Here is a 19,212-nt window from a genome sequence, read left to right on the forward strand (position 1 = left end):
TCTCAATGCTCAAACCCGTCACCATCGCTCATGCATGTGTTTGTTTTCATCACGTGTGTTCGTGTCATGTATTTAGCTCGAATATGAGAGTGGATTCAGGGGGGATTTTACTGCAGCTCCCGGAAATGTCAAGAAAGGTATCTAGAAAGGGCTAATAGAACGTTAGAATTAATTAATATTTATCTGCCATGAATATGAAGCAGTGGCGGTGCTAACGCAGAAATGGTTCTCTCTCTCTCTCTCATTATACCAGGTCCGGTGTGTGATGAGCCAGCAGAGGGGAAGAGGAAAGGTCGCCCTAAAGCAGAAGTGCAGGAACTGAGAAGCATCCCTGTGAGTATCTCTCTTTTGAACTGCGTGGCTGTTTTGAAGTGGGCTTCATTTTTTTTATTTTCTATTTTTCCTGCAGAGTAGGCAGCTCCCCATGAATGTAATATGCACGCCATATACCGTACAGTACAGTTCCAGCGATAACCCGTGCATGCATTGAACTCTCTCCTCCTCACCCCCGAGCAGGCCCATATGATAGAACAATGGAAGGAAGAGTTTAAGCGGCGCTCCAGGGTTAAGTGTCCGTGTTCGGGCTGCTGGTTAGAGTTTCCCAGCATCTATGGCGTCAAGTACCACTATCAACGCTGCCAGGGGGTGAGTCACTAACCTCTGTTCTTTCCTGTTCTGCGGCTATTTCCACCTTTGTGCTTCAGAGTAGTCTTGATCACAGTAAAGACATTTGAAGAAAACCATCAAATGACCCGTACGGTTAGTTTACATCAGGGTTTAAATGCACCGTAAATATCTGGTGATCCTTGACCACGTTTACGTGCACCAAATATTCCGGGGTTTTTTGCCCTCATTCCAAAAAAGACAATATTTCCTATGGCTAATAAAAAGGAATATTCCACTAATATTCCCGTTGACACGCAGCTGTGCATATTCCGATTAACGTAATCACAGAGGCCGGTGAATCCCACGCCGACGCCATTCTCGGCTGTGTTTGACGTTGGTCACCGCGTCAGAATATGGAAACGAGTGTCGCCGGGACACACCTCCTCTTTCGCTTGCTTCTTTTTGCTTTCTTAGGAATGTGGGCTTTTCTTTCTCTTCTCCGGCTTTGCAAACATTCAGGCCGGTTTGGTTTGGAGATGCATTTTCTGAATGAGCTGTATGCATGCCCAAAGAATGCTACTAATAACATCACACATGTCTTAATCAGAAAATGCTCCATTCGGAATGAGGTCTAATTCCAAACGAAATATGATGTGCTACAGTAGCTACAGTAGCTACAGTAGCTACAGCAGCTACTGTAGCTACTGTAGCCATGTCAAATTCAGAATAATGGGGGAATATGAGTGTGCAGGTAAACATAGTCACTGCCCACACATGGCTGCTTCAAGAGCCGTCCAGTAACAGCTGCCCACTGTCATTTTGTTTTGCGTGAGGTAGGGGAGCATCCTTTAAATCCTCCCCTCCTCCCCCCTCATGTCTCTGTTTGTACCAGGCCCCGGTAGCCGAGAAGCTGAGTCATGGCTGTCCCTACTGCGAGGCGGTGTTTGCCACAAAGGTGCGCCTGCAGAAGCACAAGCTGTGGAACCACACCGACAGGGTCAGTATGGAGCCCAAGGACGAGCAGCCCAAGCTCCACAAGGCCCCCGTCAAGTCCAACGGCAAGAAAAGGTGCGATTTTAGAGCAAAAAAAAATATCCCACGCACGACGTAACTAACGGTGATAGTGACGTCGTAATGCTGACCGCGCAAATCTGTCCTCCCTCGGTCCGTGTATTCAGGCCCATGGAGAACAGCCCGCCCTCCCCCGTGTTCTTCAAAGTGAAAAAGACCCACGAGGTGTCCACGCCCTCCCACAACGGCGAGCTGGCCCACCAGAGGAGCGAGAGGAAACCGCACAGCCACACTCAGCCTCAGCCTCATCCGCAGCAGCAGCAGATCCACCATCCCCCGCCGGTCCAGCCTCCGTCCCAGCACTCCCAGCAGTCCCAGCAGTCCCAGCACTCCCAGCAGTCCCTCAGCGCGTCGTCCGATGCAGAAGGCAGCGACAGCGACGATGACAGCCTTCCTGCGTCCTTCCACGACGAAGACCCGGAGCGAATGAGGCACAGTAAGATTACGACGTGTATCTTTCGTGATGGACCATGTGTTCTCTCATTCTATATATATATATATATATATATACACATATGCTACATATGCATGTGTTTGACCGTTCTTTCTCTCTTGAGCCAGGACGGAAGCAGAAAACACCGAAGAAGTTCACCGGAGAGCAGCCTTCTATATCTGGAACGTTCGGACTGAAAGGTGATTGCCAAAAACATTTCAGTTGTTGACGGTGAATGATGAGCTCCTGTGGGTGTGATATTAAAGTACCGGCGTGAAGGACTTCAGGGGATTCACTGGCAGAAATGTAATATAGTATAGACCCATTTTCTGTGAGTAAACATGATGACGTAATTCTCTGAACACGTTAGTTAATGCTAGCAAGTTTTGTTTTTTGTTTTTTTTGCACATTAACCGGCATTAACCAACGGGACCGTATTAGCCGACCCCTACGCCGCAGGTAGACTACTTTGCTGGGAGGAGAGCAGGCGGGAGCTCTGGAGAGGAAGGCTGGCCAGTTAGCTGGGTAGCTAGTCCATCTACAGAGCCGGCCAGTTAGCTAGCTAGTCTCCAGAGCCGCCTGCTCTCCTCCCGACGGCGTAGGGGTCGGCCAATATGGTCCTGTTGGTTAATGTTAACTTTTTAAAGTAAAGCTCTCGGTCCTGGAGAGTGATGATATATATTAAGAGAAACTTGTAGTCTCCTCGCGGCGAGGAGGCAAAAAAGCATGATGGAATTAGAAAAGTAGCTAGCTAACTAGCCAGCAGCTAAATGAGTAAAATGAAACAACGTAATGCTTCATCCACACTCTGTTGTCACAGTGAAGGAAATGTAGCCGGCGTTGCATGAAAGCATGGTGGAATTAGCAAGCTAACTAAGTAGCTAGCTGTCTGCTAATTGGCTTGGTAATCCCGCCATGCTTTTACGCTACACTGGTTACGAAACGATGATCGTCTGACGTGGCTAGCTGAAGGCTAAGCTAAACTACTTGCAACGTTTTCTCTCCATGTCTGAAATGCCGATGTTTTAGCGACTCGAATCTGCGTTTTTAGAAGTGTGCAGGTTGCTTTGTTTCGGTGAGCTCAGAACGAGCCCTTCATGTCTACACATGGAAAGGTTTTGAGGATTTTTGCATTATGGGCTCGTTCAAAAGAGCTGAACGACATCGTGTGAGCGGCTCTGTGAGTGTTCCCCCACTGCTGCCGATCAATGGTGCTGGTCTGTGAACACACCACGCAGACATCACACACACACACAGGTTTTCCCAGCATCTCTCTTTCTGTCTCATTCACATGCTGAAAATGTCCGTGACTCATATAGCCGGGGCTGTAAACTACTTATCACCACTTATCAAACAATCCAACCACAGATTGCAGGACTCGCTGCTTTCTCTTGCTCTCTTTCAGTCCATCTGCCACTGATTCAGTAAAACTCAAAACAACTTCCTCTTTTCCTCTTCCTCTTTTTTTCATATCCAGTATCAACTTTTCCTTTTTTATCTTTCCCTCTCTGCTTGTATCTTTCACTTTACCTTAAATACGTTCAATGGGAGTATTAATTAGTGTGTGTGTGTGCGTGTGTGTGTGTGTGTGTGTGTTGCAGGTATGACTAAGGTGGAGGAGAAGCTGAAGGCGGGCCGTGCGAAGAAATCGGAGGGCAGTGGGTTCAGTGAAGAGCCTCAGAGAAGACCGACTTCAAGTCAGTCCTCCAAGAAAGATCCAGCTGCAACCGGCTCTGGTGAGCACAGATCTTTTTTAACAGACGTGTTACCAGTGATACCAGTACACATATTACGTCATTTCTCTACAAAACCCAGTTCTTTATGAAACAAAAGTAGAACTTTACAAATCCATCAATCACGAAATACGACGCATGATAAACATCACAAAATAGTGAAATAGGGCAAAACCATTATTATTTTGTATTATTTAACAATGTTTCAGTTATTTTATCAATCAATCATTTAGTATAAAATTTGTCAGAAAATATAGAAAAATGGCCCAAAACAAGTCCAAACCCCAAAGATGTTCAATTTCTATGAAATAAGAAAACAGAAACAAAACCTCACATTTGATGAATAGAACCAATGAACATTTGGCAATTTAAAACACTTACATTATACATTCTGTCATCAAACTTGTTGTTAAATCTATATTCAGCTAATGGAATTAATCGACTAATTGTTGCAGCACTATTATGATATTTGTCCAAAGAATAACTTAACAGGCTCCAACTTTCCGTAGCTGTTTTAATACTTTGAGCGATGGAAAAAGTTTGTCTGCAACTGACAGTAAAGTAACGTATAATTCAGAATGACATGTACTATACCTGCTGGAGTTTAGGGTTGAAATGCTGACACCTGGTGTCAAACAGAGATATGCCAAAAACAACAGAGAAACTTAAAAACACATTATTTTTGTCAATTTATTAACATGTTTGATCAGTAAATGACCACTTTATTTACAATATACAATGGCCTGGTTATGATTAGCAAAACAAGCCTATTCCAGATGATCAAGAATCTCTTTTTAGGCTTTATCACTTTATCACTACTGAATGAAACTGTGAGTAAACATGAAGACTAAGCCCAACAAATGGAAACGTTGCCCCCATCAGAGTGGGTTAAGCTCCGTAATACTGAAGTCGTAATACCGGTTCCACATGTGTTCCAAAGGTGCCGACACCCAATGGCAGCGGACGATCCACGAGCGAGGGGAGGTGGTGTGTCCCACCTGCTCCATCGTCACCAGGAAAACCATCCACGGCCTCAAGAAACACATGGAGATCTGCCAGAAGGTCAGTGAGAAAATACATTTATTCTCAAAAGGGGCCGAAATATACCTTTGGCATTAAACACAGATTCATTGTTTGCAGTGCAACGTTATCAGAGACGAGAAAAGCATGAATGTTGATGCCCTGACATATTTTACTGAATATCAGCGGTTAATGATCGTCAGTAAAAACTTTATTTCACACTGTGGTGGTTTAATCGTATGGAGGACAGACAACGCCTCAATGAATGCATGAATAAATACAGGAATACATAAATAAATGCTGAAATAAATAAATACAGGGATAAATAAATGTATAAATACAGGAATAAATAAATATGTATTATATTTATTTATTTATACATTTATTGAAGCATGTATTTATTTATTCATGCATTTATTTAAGCATTTATTTATTTATTTCTGTATTTATTTATTTATAAATGTATTTAAGCATTTATTTATTTATTCCTGTATTTATTTATACATTTATTTAAGCATTTATTTATTTATACATTTATTTAAGCATGCATTTATTTATTTATACTTAAGACATTTTCTGTCCTCCATATGTGGTACATTAATGGTGGTTTGGCACACATGTAAACTGTGTCATGAATCCACAGTTCACATGTGTGCCGAACCACCACTAATGTAAAAAGAAAAAACTGTTTCCATATCGTCATATACGTGTTGTTTGTGAACCGCAGTGCTTTTTTCCCCTCTTTCCGAGTATGAAATGCATTTTCCCTGTTGGATTACATACTTTCACTGCGACGTTATGAGACACCTCTCGGCTGTGCAGAGTCCAGGGAGCCTTTACAGGAACGATATTGATTGTCCGGCTGCAGAAAAGAACATCGGGCGGCGCAGCGTTCCCCATGTGAAAGCTAATATCGCTGGAAGCGAATCAAAGGGAAAGGACACCGTGCACTGCTGCCGGTTTGTTTGCGTTGCACTCCACGGCGGTGGGAAACCAGGCGGGGTGAGCGTTGTATGGAGCGCTCCCCAGGGCGGCGGCCTCCGGGCCCCTCGAGGAGACACGGGTTCCTGCAGCTGTTCTGCCGGCTCCGTGTGACTCTATTAAAGTGACGGTCCGCCTGTAAAGCGATGACGGAATCGCCGCATTACCACCGGGGTCGCCCGCCGTGGAAACACCTGTTTCTGAATCAATCGACGCGAGGAGGGTCGGCCCAAAAAAAAAGTGTTGAATTGCATTTTTTCTGCTTCCCAAAAGTTGCTTGATGGGGCCTTTTTGTCCTTTTCGTTTGATGGATCCAATAAAGAGCACAGCAATACTTGGGTTACTCGTTGATAGAAATGTTATTTGATCCCCCTCTTTGGCCTTTTAACCCCTGCAGCTCCAGGACGCCCTGAAGTGCCAGCAGTGCCACAAACAGTTCAGGTCCAAGGCCGGCCTCAACTACCACACCATGGCTGAGCACAGCACCAAGGTACACGCTGAGCTGGTCTTTGGCCCCATAAGCCATCACTCAGGGGTCCAGATGAGGATGCTATTGTTTCACCACTGCCACACTGACCCACTGAGCAGGGCCGTTAGTTACTAATAGACACCAAAGCACGACACCATGCAGGAGGCGCTCAGACTCTCTCTCTCTGTCCTGCATGCACGGGTCCGGCCTCACGGGTCTTTTCCCACGAGCTTTCTCGCATTTTATTGTGTCGCATATCCGTCGTCGGCCGCCGATCCCGTCTTTGAAGACACCCGATAGCTTGTAAAGGATCGGCGGCGTTCCTTGTCCTTGGAGCGCTCACGTTTCTCCCTGCAGCCGCCCTCCCTCGTGACGGCCGGGCGCTTCATTCAGACGGTGTCGTGACACTCCTGCATCGGAGCAGCGCTGCTGTGAAAGTTTACTGAATTATTCAACGCTGCCCGTTTCCCCCCCAAAAAAAAGTGTCGTGAAAGATTCATGAAAGCAGGCGCAGTAAAGCGTGCAGCACGGAAGTATATGATGACTGTGTGTGTGTGTGTGTGTGTGTGTGTGTGTGTGTGTGTGTGATGCTCAGAGGTTTCTCTTCCTCCTGCAACATGTCTAAGATTATATAATTGTTGTGATTTATTTTTTCTTCTCGTTTTTTTTATCGACAAGAAAACTTTCAACGGAGGTACATTTAAAAAGATCAAAGACCAGAAGGAACTTTAGAATTACAGTGCATGTATATCTAGTTAATAAATCAAGCTACTTATTGTTTTTTTAATCTTATATATTGAGGACATTTGATGTATTCCTATATATGTAAAGTATATGTCAGATCTTTTGTTGGTAAAAAGTAATAATATGACTTTACTTATTGCTCGATTATCAGAAGTAATTACTCGTCACAGTGTTGTATTGATTTTGCGAACCCGCCTCCTCCGCCCAAATATCGACGTGCAAAATAGCCTTTGATGTGTTGAAAGGTCAGTAAAGCTTCTCCTCCGGTTCATGAAAACACAGACGGGAGGCGCTTGGCATTTATTCTTTACATTTTCAACAGAGGGTGCAAAGGGGGAGGAGTCATCCCATCGCAGTGAGGCTCGGTCATCTGAGGACAGCGTTCATGCAGAGGGCTTGCTCATGGATCTATGGAAGCCCGGTTCCGCCACAATAAAAAAAAAAAACGAGATACAAAGTCATAATTATGAGATAATAAAGTCGAAAAAAAGACATTAAAAAGTCATAATAATGAGATATGAATTATTATGAATGAGTTATCTCATTATTTCGACTTTCTATCTCATTATTATGACTTTTTATCTCATAATTATGACTTTTTATCTCATAATTTCGACTTTATTATCTCATTATTATGACTTTTTATCTCATAATTTCGACTTTCTATCTCGTTATTATGACTTTTTATCTCATAATTTCGACTTCATTATCTCATTATTATGACTTTTTATCTCATAATTATGACTTTTTATCTCATAATTTCGACTTCATTATCTCATTATTATGACTTTTTATCTCATTATTGTGACTTTTTATCTCATAATTTCGACTTTCTATCTCATTATTATGACTTTTTATCTCATAATTATGACTTTTTATCTCATAATTTCGACTTTATTATCTCATTATTATGACTTTTTATCTCATAATTTCGACTTTCTATCTCGTTATTATGACTTTTTATCTCATAATTTCGACTTCATTATCTCATTATTATGACTTTTTATCTCATAATTATGACTTTTTATCTCATAATTTCGACTTCATTATCTCATTATTATGACTTTTTATCTCATTATTGTGACTTTTTATCTCATAATTTCGACTTTCTATCTCATTATTATGACTTTTTATCTCATAATTATGACTTTTCATCTCATAATTTCGACTTTATTATCTCATTATTATGACTTTTTATCTCATAATTTCAACTTTCTATCTCGTTATTATGACTTTTTATCTCATTATTTTGACTTTCTATCTCATTATTAGGACTTTTTATCTCATAATTATGACTTTTTATCTCATAATTTCGACTTTATTATCTCATTATTATGACTTTATCTCATTATGACTTTTTATCTCATAATTATGACTTTTTATCTCATAATTTCGACTTTCTATCTCATTATTATGACTTTTTATCTCATAATTATGACTTTTTATCTCATAATTTCGACTTTATTATCTCATTATTATGACTTTTTATCTCATAATTTCAACTTTCTATCTCGTTATTATGACTTTTTATCTCATTATTTCGACTTTCTATCTCATTATTATGACTTTATTATCTCATTATTATGACTTTTTATCTCATAATTTCAACTTTCTATCTCGTTATTATGACTTTTTATCTCATTATTTCGACTTTCTATCTCATTATTATGACTTTTTATCTCATAATTATGACTTTTTATCTCATAATTTCGACTTTATTATCTCATTATTATGACTTTATCTCATTATGACTTTTTATCTCATAATTTTGACTTTATTATCTCATTATTATGACTTTATCTCATTTTTTTTATTGTTTTGTGGCGGAAACGGGCTTCCATACAGAACTGCAGTGAATATATTGTGTTTTCCAGCAATACATTACTTCTCTCTCTCTTCTCTCATTACTTCTCTCTCTTTCCGAGTGAAGCAGTTTGTACTTGACGTCGGTTTCGACTCGCCCTCGCGTGGCCCCGCCCCCTCCAGCGCCCCGGGGGCTGACAGCAGGGGGACAGGGGTCAACCCGCCGAGTCTGACCTTGGCGTTGCCGCCCGCCTCTTCCCTCACTCTTCCTCTTCCTCTTCCTCTTCCTCCCCCCGTTTGCTCCGTCTCTCATTAAGACGATGCAGTTTCGTGCCGTCACGCTACCGCCGGTCGACTCTTTCTCCCCGAGTGTTTACCGCGTGAGGGAAACGCCTGAAGTTCTCCTCCCCCCTCCTCCCTCCAGCTCCTCCCCCCTCCTCCCTCCAGCTTCTCCTCCCCGGCTCGGCCCCGCCATCTGTTGTTCCGGTCTCGGCTCCGGTGAAAACACGAGTTTGACAGTTGTCATAAACGCGGCGGGAGTAACGACCTCGCCGTGAAAACCTCTATGCGTTCGGCGAGATGGAAAACACAGTTTTATCACCGTTTCCTTTTTTTGAAGCGAGGGGTGAGAGGAGGAGGAGGAGTTGTGGTGGGATGTGGGATGCGCTCATGTGACGTTGTGTTTGTTCCCTCTCTTCCTCTTCCTCTTCCTCTCCCTCTTCCTCTTCCTCCCTCAGCCCTCGGGAAGCGAACGCCAGACGGGCGACAAGCACGAGGAGAGAGAGCGGCTGCGGCGAGTGCTCAAACAGATGGGACGCATCAAGTGTCCTAGCGAGGTACACACTCCCTTTGTCTCCTTCACTTCCTCCTTCTTTCGCTTCCTTCGTCCCACTTCTCTGTCTTTCATGTCCCAGTTCCCTCTCTGTGTCGATACTCTTATTGATACTCTTATTGATACTCTTATCGGCTCTTTCTCATTATTTTGTCAAAAAAAAAGGCAATTCATTAAGAAAGGAATCGATATTTCTTTGTTATTCTTGTTTGTAAACAAATGTTCTTTCTTGAGCAGCAAATACAAGTTTCAACATCTTTCAAATACATTCTCAGCTCAACAATTATCTCAGTGATTATCTTTATTGATTATCTTTATTGATTATCCCTCATCTTGTGATCAAACTCAGTGACATCACTAGAGACAGAGAGATAAAGAGACAGAGAGACAAGGAGACAGAGAGCAGAGAGACAAGGAGACAAGGAGACAGAGAGACAAGGAGACATAGAGACAAGGAGACAGAGAGACAAGGAGACAGAGAGCAGAGAGACAAGGAGACATAGAGATAAAGAGACAGAGAGACAAGGAGACAAGGAGACAGAGAGCAGAGAGACAAGGAGACAAGGAGACATAGAGACAAGGAGACAGAGAGACAAGGAGACAGAGAGACAAGGAGACAGAGAGCATGGAGACAAGGAGACATAGAGACAAGGAGACAAAGAGACAGAGAGACAGAGAGACAAGGAGACAGAGAGACAAGGAGATAATGAGACAGAGAGACAAGGAGACAAGGAGACAGAGACAAGGAGACAAGGAGACAGAGAGACAAGGAGACAAGGAGACAGAGAGACAAGGAGATAATGAGACAAGGAGATAATGAGACAGAGAGACAAGGAGAGAGACAAGGAGACAGAGAGACAAGGAGATAAGGAGACAAAGAGACAATGAGACAAGGAGACAGAGAGACAAGGAGACAAAAAAATAGAGAGACAGAGACAAGGAGACAAGGAGACAGAGAGACAAGGAGATAATGAGACAGAGAGACAAGGAGACAAGGAGACAGAGACAAGGAGACAAGGAGACAGAGAGACAAGGAGACAAGGAGACAGAGAGACAAGGAGACAAGGAGACAGAGAGACAAGGAGATAATGAGACAAGGAGATAATGAGACAGAGAGACAAGGAGACAAGGAGAGAGACAAGGAGACAGAGAGATAAGGAGACAAAGAGACAATGAGACAAGGAGACAGAGAGACAAGGAGACAAAAAAATAGAGAGACAGAGACAAGGAGACAAGGAGACAGAGAGACAAGGAGACAGAGAGACAAGGAGATAAAGAGACAATGAGACAAGGAGACAGAGAGACAAGGAGATAATGAGACAGGGAGACAAGGAGACAAGGAGGGAGACAAGGAGACAAGGAGAGAGACAAGGAGACAAGGAGACAGAGAGACAAGGAGACAAGGAGACAGAGAGACAAGGAGATAATGAGACAGAGAGACAAGGAGACAAGGAGACAAGGAGATAAAGAGACAATGAGACAAGGAGACAGAGAGACAAGGAGATAATGAGACAGGGAGACAAGGAGACAAGGAGGGAGACAAGGAGAGAGACAAGGAGACAAGGAGAGAGACAAGGAGACAAGGAGACAGAGAGACAAGGAGACAAGGAGACAGAGAGACAAGGAGACAAGGAGACAAAAAGATAGAGAGACAGAGACAAGGAGATGAGGAGACAGAGAGACAAGGAGACAGAGAGACAAGGAGATGAGGAGACAGAGAGACGAGGTTTGAGACGAGGACGTTTCACTCCAGAACTTCTAAAGAACCGACAGGAGAACCGATAACTCCAGACCGCATAATTATTTTGGGTTTTTACTAATTTAGGAACCGGGTCCCCTTTAGAACTGGGCTTCGGGGTGCATCCCAACTCCCTTCATCTGCCAGTTGTGATTTCCTTTCCCCCTTCATTTGCCTCGTTCTTGACACATTTGCCCCAAAAACCAAACACACACACTGACCCAGTTTCCTGCTTTAACGTGTGTTTTCTGTCTTATTTCTGTCACTGGCTTCACTCGATCAACACACACACACACACACACACACACACACACACACACACACACACACACACAGGGCTGTTCGGTCCACTTCTCCAGCCTGATGGGCTACCAGTACCACCAGAAGCGCTGTGGGAGAGAGTGCTGTGACGACGAGAAGCCCGTGTTCCTGTGCCAGCACTGTGGGAAGACCTACCACTCCAAGGCTGGCCGGGATTACCACGTGCGTACCGAACACTGCCCGGCAACCGGGGCCGGGGCCGCCGCCGGGGCCGCCGGGGCCGGGGCCGCCAACAACAGGGACGTCATCACCGACACCAACAACAACACTGGCAAAGAGAGGGTGAGGTCACCGTGGGTGTGATGAAGCATTGTTTACTAGATCTCACTGGCAATAACTTTTTCCGTCTGAAACTTAAGCGATGTTTATCCTCGTGAGGCGTTTATCCTCAGTGGTTCTCAAAAAAATATATATATTTAAAATTAGCATCCATTAAAAAATCCTTTAGAAATTGTCATTCAATAAATAATCAATAATATATAAGTGTATGTTCATAAACTGAATTGCATTTATTCTATATTAAATCAGACACTGTTGGCACAGCGCTGTGTATTACATCTTTTTTGGCATAAAAGCAAATATAAAGTGCATAAAAATACATTTTCGCTGAATGAGTGGGATCCCTGAGCGTGTTTCATTGTTGGGGTAACGCATCATGTGACCTTTTGACCTGTGTCGAGAGGCTCAGACGCACAGACGGGTGTATCCGCTCATTTTTCAAAATAAAACATCTTTCCGACCTTGATAATAAATGAAATATGTTTTTCATTCATTGTTTCTGCTGCTCCATGCGGTCTGAACCTCAGAGAGTGTAAAAGCTAAAGGAACTGAGAGGAATCTAAAAAGACAACGAGTGTAACTCAGAGATGTGAACACAGACTGAAGGTGTAACCGACCGGCAACCTCCACTATGAAGAGGAGGGATTGTAATTATCTGTAAACTCATGTCTCATATTCATGGACTACTTTATTACCTTTATTGTCTTTATACAAGCCCTGCAAAGAAACAAGTCAAGTGTTTACAAGCGTTATAAAGAAACAAATGTTCAATATCCTGTAAACTATTTAATTTGGCTGCAAAGTAGTTTTAAGACCTCCTAAAATGTGCAATTGAGGCTTTCAGGAGGTCTAAACATAAATAAATGTACTGAATTGTTATTTATTAAATGAATGGCTTCCCCTTTGTAATAACTAGTGAACACACATCCTCCACTCCCCCAGGTGAACTCTGGGGAGTCTCCATCGCTCGGGAAGAAGGAGCCCGGCCCGCCGGAGAAGAAGGAGTGGCCGGAGAAAGCCCCGCCCGGCCCGCCCAAGGAGAAGGAGAAGGAGAAGGAGAAGGAAAGAGGAGCCGGGGACAAGGACAAGGAGAGGGAGCGAGTCAAGGAGAGAGCGCCGCCGAGCGCCAGCCAGGGCGACGACTTCGAGCGGACGCCGAGCGGCCGGGTGAGGCGCCGGTCGGCTCAGGTGGCCGTGTTCCACCTGCAGGAGATAGCGGAGGACGAGCTGGCCAAAGACTGGGGAACCAAGCGCCGCATCAAGGACGACCTGGTGCCGGACAGCAAGAGGGTGAGCGGCACGCACCATGGACGTTAATGCACCGTTAATGCGCCGTTAGTGCACCGTGGACGTTAATGCACCGTTAATGCACCATGGACGTTAATGCACCGTTAATGCGCCGTTAATGCACCATGGACGTTAATGCACCATTAATGCACCGTTAATGCACCGTGGACGTTAATGCACCGTTAATGCACCGTTAATGCACCGTGGACGTTAATGCACCGTTAATGCACCGTTAATGCACCGTGGACGTTAATGCACCGTTAATGCACCATGGACGTTAATGCACCGTTAATGCACCATGGACGTTAATGCACCGTTAATGCACCATGGACGTTAATGCACCGTTAATGCACCATGGACGTTAATGCACCGTTAATGCACCATTAACGTAATGCACTGTTAATGCACCATTAACGTAATGCATCGTTAATGCACCATTAACGTAATGCACCGTTAATGCACCGTTAATGCACCATTAACGTAATGCACCGTTAATGCACCATTAACGTAATGCACCGTTAATGCACCGTTAATGCACCATTAACGTAATGCACCGTTAATGCACCGTTAATGCACCATTAACGTAATGCACCGTTAATGCACCGTTAATGCACCATTAACATAATGCACCGTTAATGCACCGTTAATGCACCATTAACATAATGCACCGTTAATGCACCGTTAATGCACCATTAACATAATGCACCGTTAATGCACCGTTAATGCACCATTAACATAATGCACCGTTAATGCACCGTTAATGCACCATTAACATAATGCACCGTTAATGCACCATTAACGTAATGCACCGTTAATGCACCGTTAATGCACCATTAACATAATGCACCGTTAATGCACCATTAACGTAATGCACCGTTAATGCACCGTTAATGCACCATTAACATAATGCACCGTTAATGCACTGTTAATGCACCGTTAATGCACCATTAACTTAATGCACCGTTAATGCACTGTTAATGCACCATTAACGTAATGCACCGTTAATGCACCATTAACATAATGCACCGTTAATGCACTGTTAATGCACCGTTAATGCGCCGTTAATGCACCGTTAATGCACCGTTAATGCGCCATTAACGTAATGCACCGTTAATGCGCCGTTAATGCACCGTTAATGCACCATGGACGTAATGCACCGTTAATGCATCGTTAATGCACCATGGACGTAATGCACCGTTAATGCACTGTTAATGCACCGTTAATGCACCATTAACGTAATGCACTGTTAATGCACCGTTAATGCGCCGTTAATGCACCGTTAATGCACCGTTAATGCACCATTAACGTAATGCACCGTTAATGCACCATTAACGTAATGCACCGTTAATGCGCCGTTAATGCGCCGTTGATGCACCGTTGATGCGCCGTTAATGCGCCGTTAATGCACCGTTAATGCACCGTTAATGCGCCGTTAATGCACCGTTAATGCGCCGTTAATGCACCGTTAATGCGCCGTTAATGCACCGTTAATGCACCGTTAATGCATAATTGGTCTGGAACAAGTGTGATGTGACAAAATAATACGTTGCTGTTCACACTTTTTACAAACAAACCCAGAGGTGTAAAAAGGAAGTCATGCAGAACCCAGACACCCTGCACCCCGCGACGGGAAGAAATAACTGAGACAATAGACTTCTATACAACCAGAGGAGTCGCCCCCTGGTGGTCAGGAGAGATAATGCAGCTTTAACACATGAAGCATATACTTCTATACAACCAGAGGAGTCGCCCCTTGGTGGTCAGGAGAGATAATGCAGCTTTAATACATGAAGCATAGACTTCTATACAACCATTGGAGTCACCCCCTGGTAGACAGTAGAGAGAATGCAGCTTTAATACATAAAGCATAGACTTCTATACAACCAGTGGAGTTGTCCCCTGGTGGACAGTAGAGAGAATGCAGCTTCAACACATGAAGCATATACTTCTATACAACCAGAAGAGTCGCCCCCTGGTGTTTAGGAGAGAGAATGCAGCGTTAACACATGAAGCATATACTTCTATACAACCAGAGGAGTCGTCCCCTGCTGGTCAGGAGAGAGAATGCAGCTTTAACACATGAAGCATGTGCTTCTATACAACCAGAGGAGTCACCCCCTGGTGGTCAGGAGAGAGAATGCAGCTTTAACACATGAAGCATATACTTCAATACAACCAGAGGAGTCGCTCCCTGGTGTTCAGGAGAGAGAATGCAGCTTTAACACATGAAGCATATACTTCTATACAACCAGAGGAGTCGTCCCCTGGTGTTCAGGAGAGAGAATGCAGGTTCTAAGACACGTTCGCAGTTAGCTTCACTCGCAGAACCCGAGTTTGCCGCCTAGGTTACTCACTGCACGCATCAAAGACAACATTTCCATGTGAAGGGTCCACACAAAAAAGAATGGTGGTAAATGTGACCCTTCTCTATTTCATATCCGTACTTTTAAATTGTAAGACTGCATGTATGTGTTTTCTTTTGTGTGCAGTTGAACTACACCCGTCCTGGCCTCCCCAACTTCAGCCAGGAGCTTCTAGAGACCTGGAAGAACCAAGTGAAGGAGAAGGGCTTCATCTGCTGCATCAACGAAGTGAGAACGTCGCCTGTTTTACACTGATTTGGATACATTGTCTTCTTCATATTGATCACTAGGTTTATCATAATCAGGCCGTTGATCTCTCAGGATTATGGATTGCGTGAATTTGTTTCTGTCTGTTTGGTCTCAGAACTGTGAAGCTGTGTATTCCAGTGTATCGGGACTGAAAGCCCACCTGGCCAACTGCAGCCAGGTATGAACACTCACCTGCAGCAGAGCCACACACACACACACACACACACACACACACACACACACACACACACACACACAGACATTTAACCCACATGTATACTTCCGTTAACAGCCGAATGATGAAATCTGGTTGTAAAATGTGAAATAAAACCCTATAAAAATATTAAAGAATTGCATGTCTATCTTCTAAATAGGACGTTACAGTTCAGGAACAATATATATATATTTAAAAAAACTGAACATTATCTTATTATTGCACCAACACATGAAAGCAATAAAACTTAAAAAGTATGAGAACAATGTTACATAATGGCTGCAGAGTCAAAAGCCTGTACTGTAGACGTTGTTCTGAGATAACTAACACGCATATATACTGTGTGTGTGTGTGTGTGTGTGTGTGTGTGTGTGTGTGTGTGTGTGTGTGTGTGTGTGTTGCAGGGTGGCGGAGAACTGGGAAAGTACACTTGTCTGATCTGTCAGAAGGACTTCAGCTCGGAGAGCGGTGTGAAGTACCACATCAGCAAGACACACTCACAGGTTATTTATAGTTATTACTTAAATATTCTCTCACAGGTTGTTATTCCCATTAACATCCAGATGTTTTGTGTGTATATATATATTTTGTATGTATATATATATAGATAACAAGGTGTGAGGCCTGCATCATGCAAACAAGTGCTTAACTTCACAAAGATCTTGTCGTTACATCAGAAAAATGTTTGTTGCCACAAAATAAAAGCCTGGTCCCCAAAATCTTAAATGATTAACATCTTACAGGACTTCAGGGGCCTCATATTACTGTAATCAGACAGGCTCGCCTTAACTAATTGACTCTTTGCTATGCCCCGCCCCTTGCATGCAGACTCACCAATCATAGCGTAGCTTCAGTGGGCGGGGCTTAGCAAAAGATCACTCATAGTAGAAATGTTATACAGTTATATTCAGGGCGCTAATTTGATATATTTTTCCGGATCGATAGCCAACACTCGCTAACAGCTGATCAACTAGATCAGTGCCTTGCATGCAGCGGTGGACGGGTTAGCCCGAAAGTTAGCAACAACTTCTGCTCTTAAGGTGGTCTGACCTTTTAAGGTGGACCAACGCAATCCTCCTGTAAGTTTTTTTTTTTTTAAGTTTAACTGATCTTTATAGTTCTTATATCTTACAAATAGTGACTTCTCATTTTTCGTGCATATTTTTTTTCCAACGAAAGTCCAGCAGCACGTGTCAATTTCCATGCGTGTCGTCTTTTCAAAATAAACTTCCGTCAACAAAACTACTTGGTTAGCCAAAAGTTCACATCAGTTAAAATGCACTTCAGCATGTAATAAGTTGCAGATTACAATTGAACCTCTGCAGGTACATTTGACAGTTGCTGAACTCCGTGAACTGGAAGAAGAGATGAGGGATGAGGGGGGGAAATGCTGGATCCTACAATTCCCACAATGCAACTCAATAGCAACACTTTCAGTAAGACATCGTACAGCTAAGATCGTCTTTTGGGTCGAAATAAACACGGTAAATGACAATAAAGTACAGAAGTTACGTGACAGAAGCATCAATTGACTTTTCGGCTGAAAGGTGTCTCTTTTTAAACCAATCCATGTGGCTTCATGATTATGGAAACATAGAAATATTTCCGTAGGATATCTACAGGTAGCTTGTGCCGGATGAAACCGGGCCTGACAGTTTTATGTGTTTCATCTCCTCCAGAACTGGTTCCGCGCCAGCCAGGTGGCGTCCAGCGCCAAGAGCAAAGCGCCGGAGAACAACGGCATCAAAGGCGAGGTGAGGAACGGCGCCGCCGCGGGCAAGAAGCGGGGCCGCAAGCCCAAAGAGCGCCCCCTCGTGGCCGCCGCGCCCCTCCCGACACAAACTGACGCGTCGCCCGCCACTCAGAACTCGACCCCCGCCGCGACCCCCTCACAGTCCCCGACCCGGGACCCCGACCCAACGGACGGAGCCGATCCGGCCCCGACCGGAGCGCCCGTCCCCTGCGCCGCCAGACGAAGCAAACCCCCGAGGACGCCGCTGTCGGAGTAAGCTTCGGCCCCGGCGGCTCGAGACCTTTTTGAAAGCGAACTCGACAACTTCAGAAGTAAAACATTTAGTACAAACTTTTTCCAGAGTTGATGTGTCTGCTGGTGTAAGCTCCTGGAACCGTAGCGCTTTTGTTCCCATTCCGCTTTTGTCTCCTTTTTCTTTCTTTTTTAAAAGGCACAAGTTTGGGTTTTTGGGGGAGAGGGCAGTAAATCAAAGATATCAGCATTTTTTTTTTTAAACATTTTTTTTAACAGAGGTAGTGTTCCTAACAGAGTGATTCTCTCTGCGATGTTCATGTTGTGTTTGAGAGGTTTTAACAAAAAAACACAAAAAAAGGATATTCTACTAGCATGGTGAAGTCATTTAATGATAGCTCGTGTTTTCACTTTTTTGTTTTCTCCCACAGATATACTGTACTGTGTACATAAACAATATCTATATCTATATATCTATATACTCAAAGCAATGATGCCATCTGTCCTTTTTTAAAGCCGATCCGATTGGATCATGAGCAGTCAGATTTGTTTTTTGTTTTTTGCAGTGTGTGCTGTAGTGCAATGAACTTTATCTTTTTTTTTTTTTATTTTGTTTTTTTACTTTTCATGTTTCAAGTAAGCAAATGTCATATAAGCTTAAATGATGGTCAGTTCTTAATCAAATTCCACTCTGTTTTTCCTACAGCTATGACATTTATTACGTTTATTTTCAAATCTGCATCACACGACGATGAAAGGTATCTGTTTTAACGAGGTGTCAAAAGATTATTTCCACAGTTCTTCTACACATAAGTTAATAAGCAGAATGCAAACCCCTCCCCTCCAAAAAAGAAAGTGATTGTTTGAGATTTCCATCTGTAAGGTATACGTTAATACTTAATGAGGCATTGTTTAATGGAAAACTTGAAGTCTAAAAGCTCAAAGATGTATTGTTGCACCATTGCAGCACAATCAGGAAGTGATGCGACACACCATTTTAAAAGGAGGCCATGTTTTGGCTAAACTGCTTTAGCTTGAATCAAAAGAGCTGAGGAGAGAAGATCTTTTTATAGAGAGGTTGAGGG

At 43.5% G+C, this 19,212-nt stretch overlaps 1 protein-coding gene across 1 annotated transcript in view; it reads left to right on the forward strand.

Annotated features, from left to right (window-relative positions):
* Positions 1–18,152, forward strand: part of znf512b (zinc finger protein 512B) — a gene marked incomplete at both ends in the record, with an annotated part of 33,541 nt that extends 15,389 nt beyond the window's left edge. Inside the window, 15 exons of the mRNA XM_079226446.1 lie at positions 254–333; positions 517–645; positions 1,499–1,674; positions 1,785–2,113; positions 2,239–2,310; positions 3,712–3,846; positions 4,784–4,905; positions 6,242–6,334; positions 9,598–9,696; positions 11,767–12,033; positions 12,973–13,320; positions 15,807–15,908; positions 16,045–16,107; positions 16,548–16,646; positions 17,823–18,152. Coding sequence (XP_079082572.1) covers positions 254–333; positions 517–645; positions 1,499–1,674; positions 1,785–2,113; positions 2,239–2,310; positions 3,712–3,846; positions 4,784–4,905; positions 6,242–6,334; positions 9,598–9,696; positions 11,767–12,033; positions 12,973–13,320; positions 15,807–15,908; positions 16,045–16,107; positions 16,548–16,646; positions 17,823–18,152 — 2,444 coding nt within the window. The remainder of the gene's footprint in view (positions 1–253; positions 334–516; positions 646–1,498; positions 1,675–1,784; positions 2,114–2,238; positions 2,311–3,711; positions 3,847–4,783; positions 4,906–6,241; positions 6,335–9,597; positions 9,697–11,766; positions 12,034–12,972; positions 13,321–15,806; positions 15,909–16,044; positions 16,108–16,547; positions 16,647–17,822) is intronic.
* Positions 18,153–19,212: the final 1,060 nt, after the last annotated feature.

Source organism: Taurulus bubalis (assembly GCF_910589615.1).
Source record: "Taurulus bubalis genome assembly, chromosome: 11".
Taxonomy (NCBI): domain Eukaryota; kingdom Metazoa; phylum Chordata; class Actinopteri; order Perciformes; family Cottidae; genus Taurulus; species Taurulus bubalis.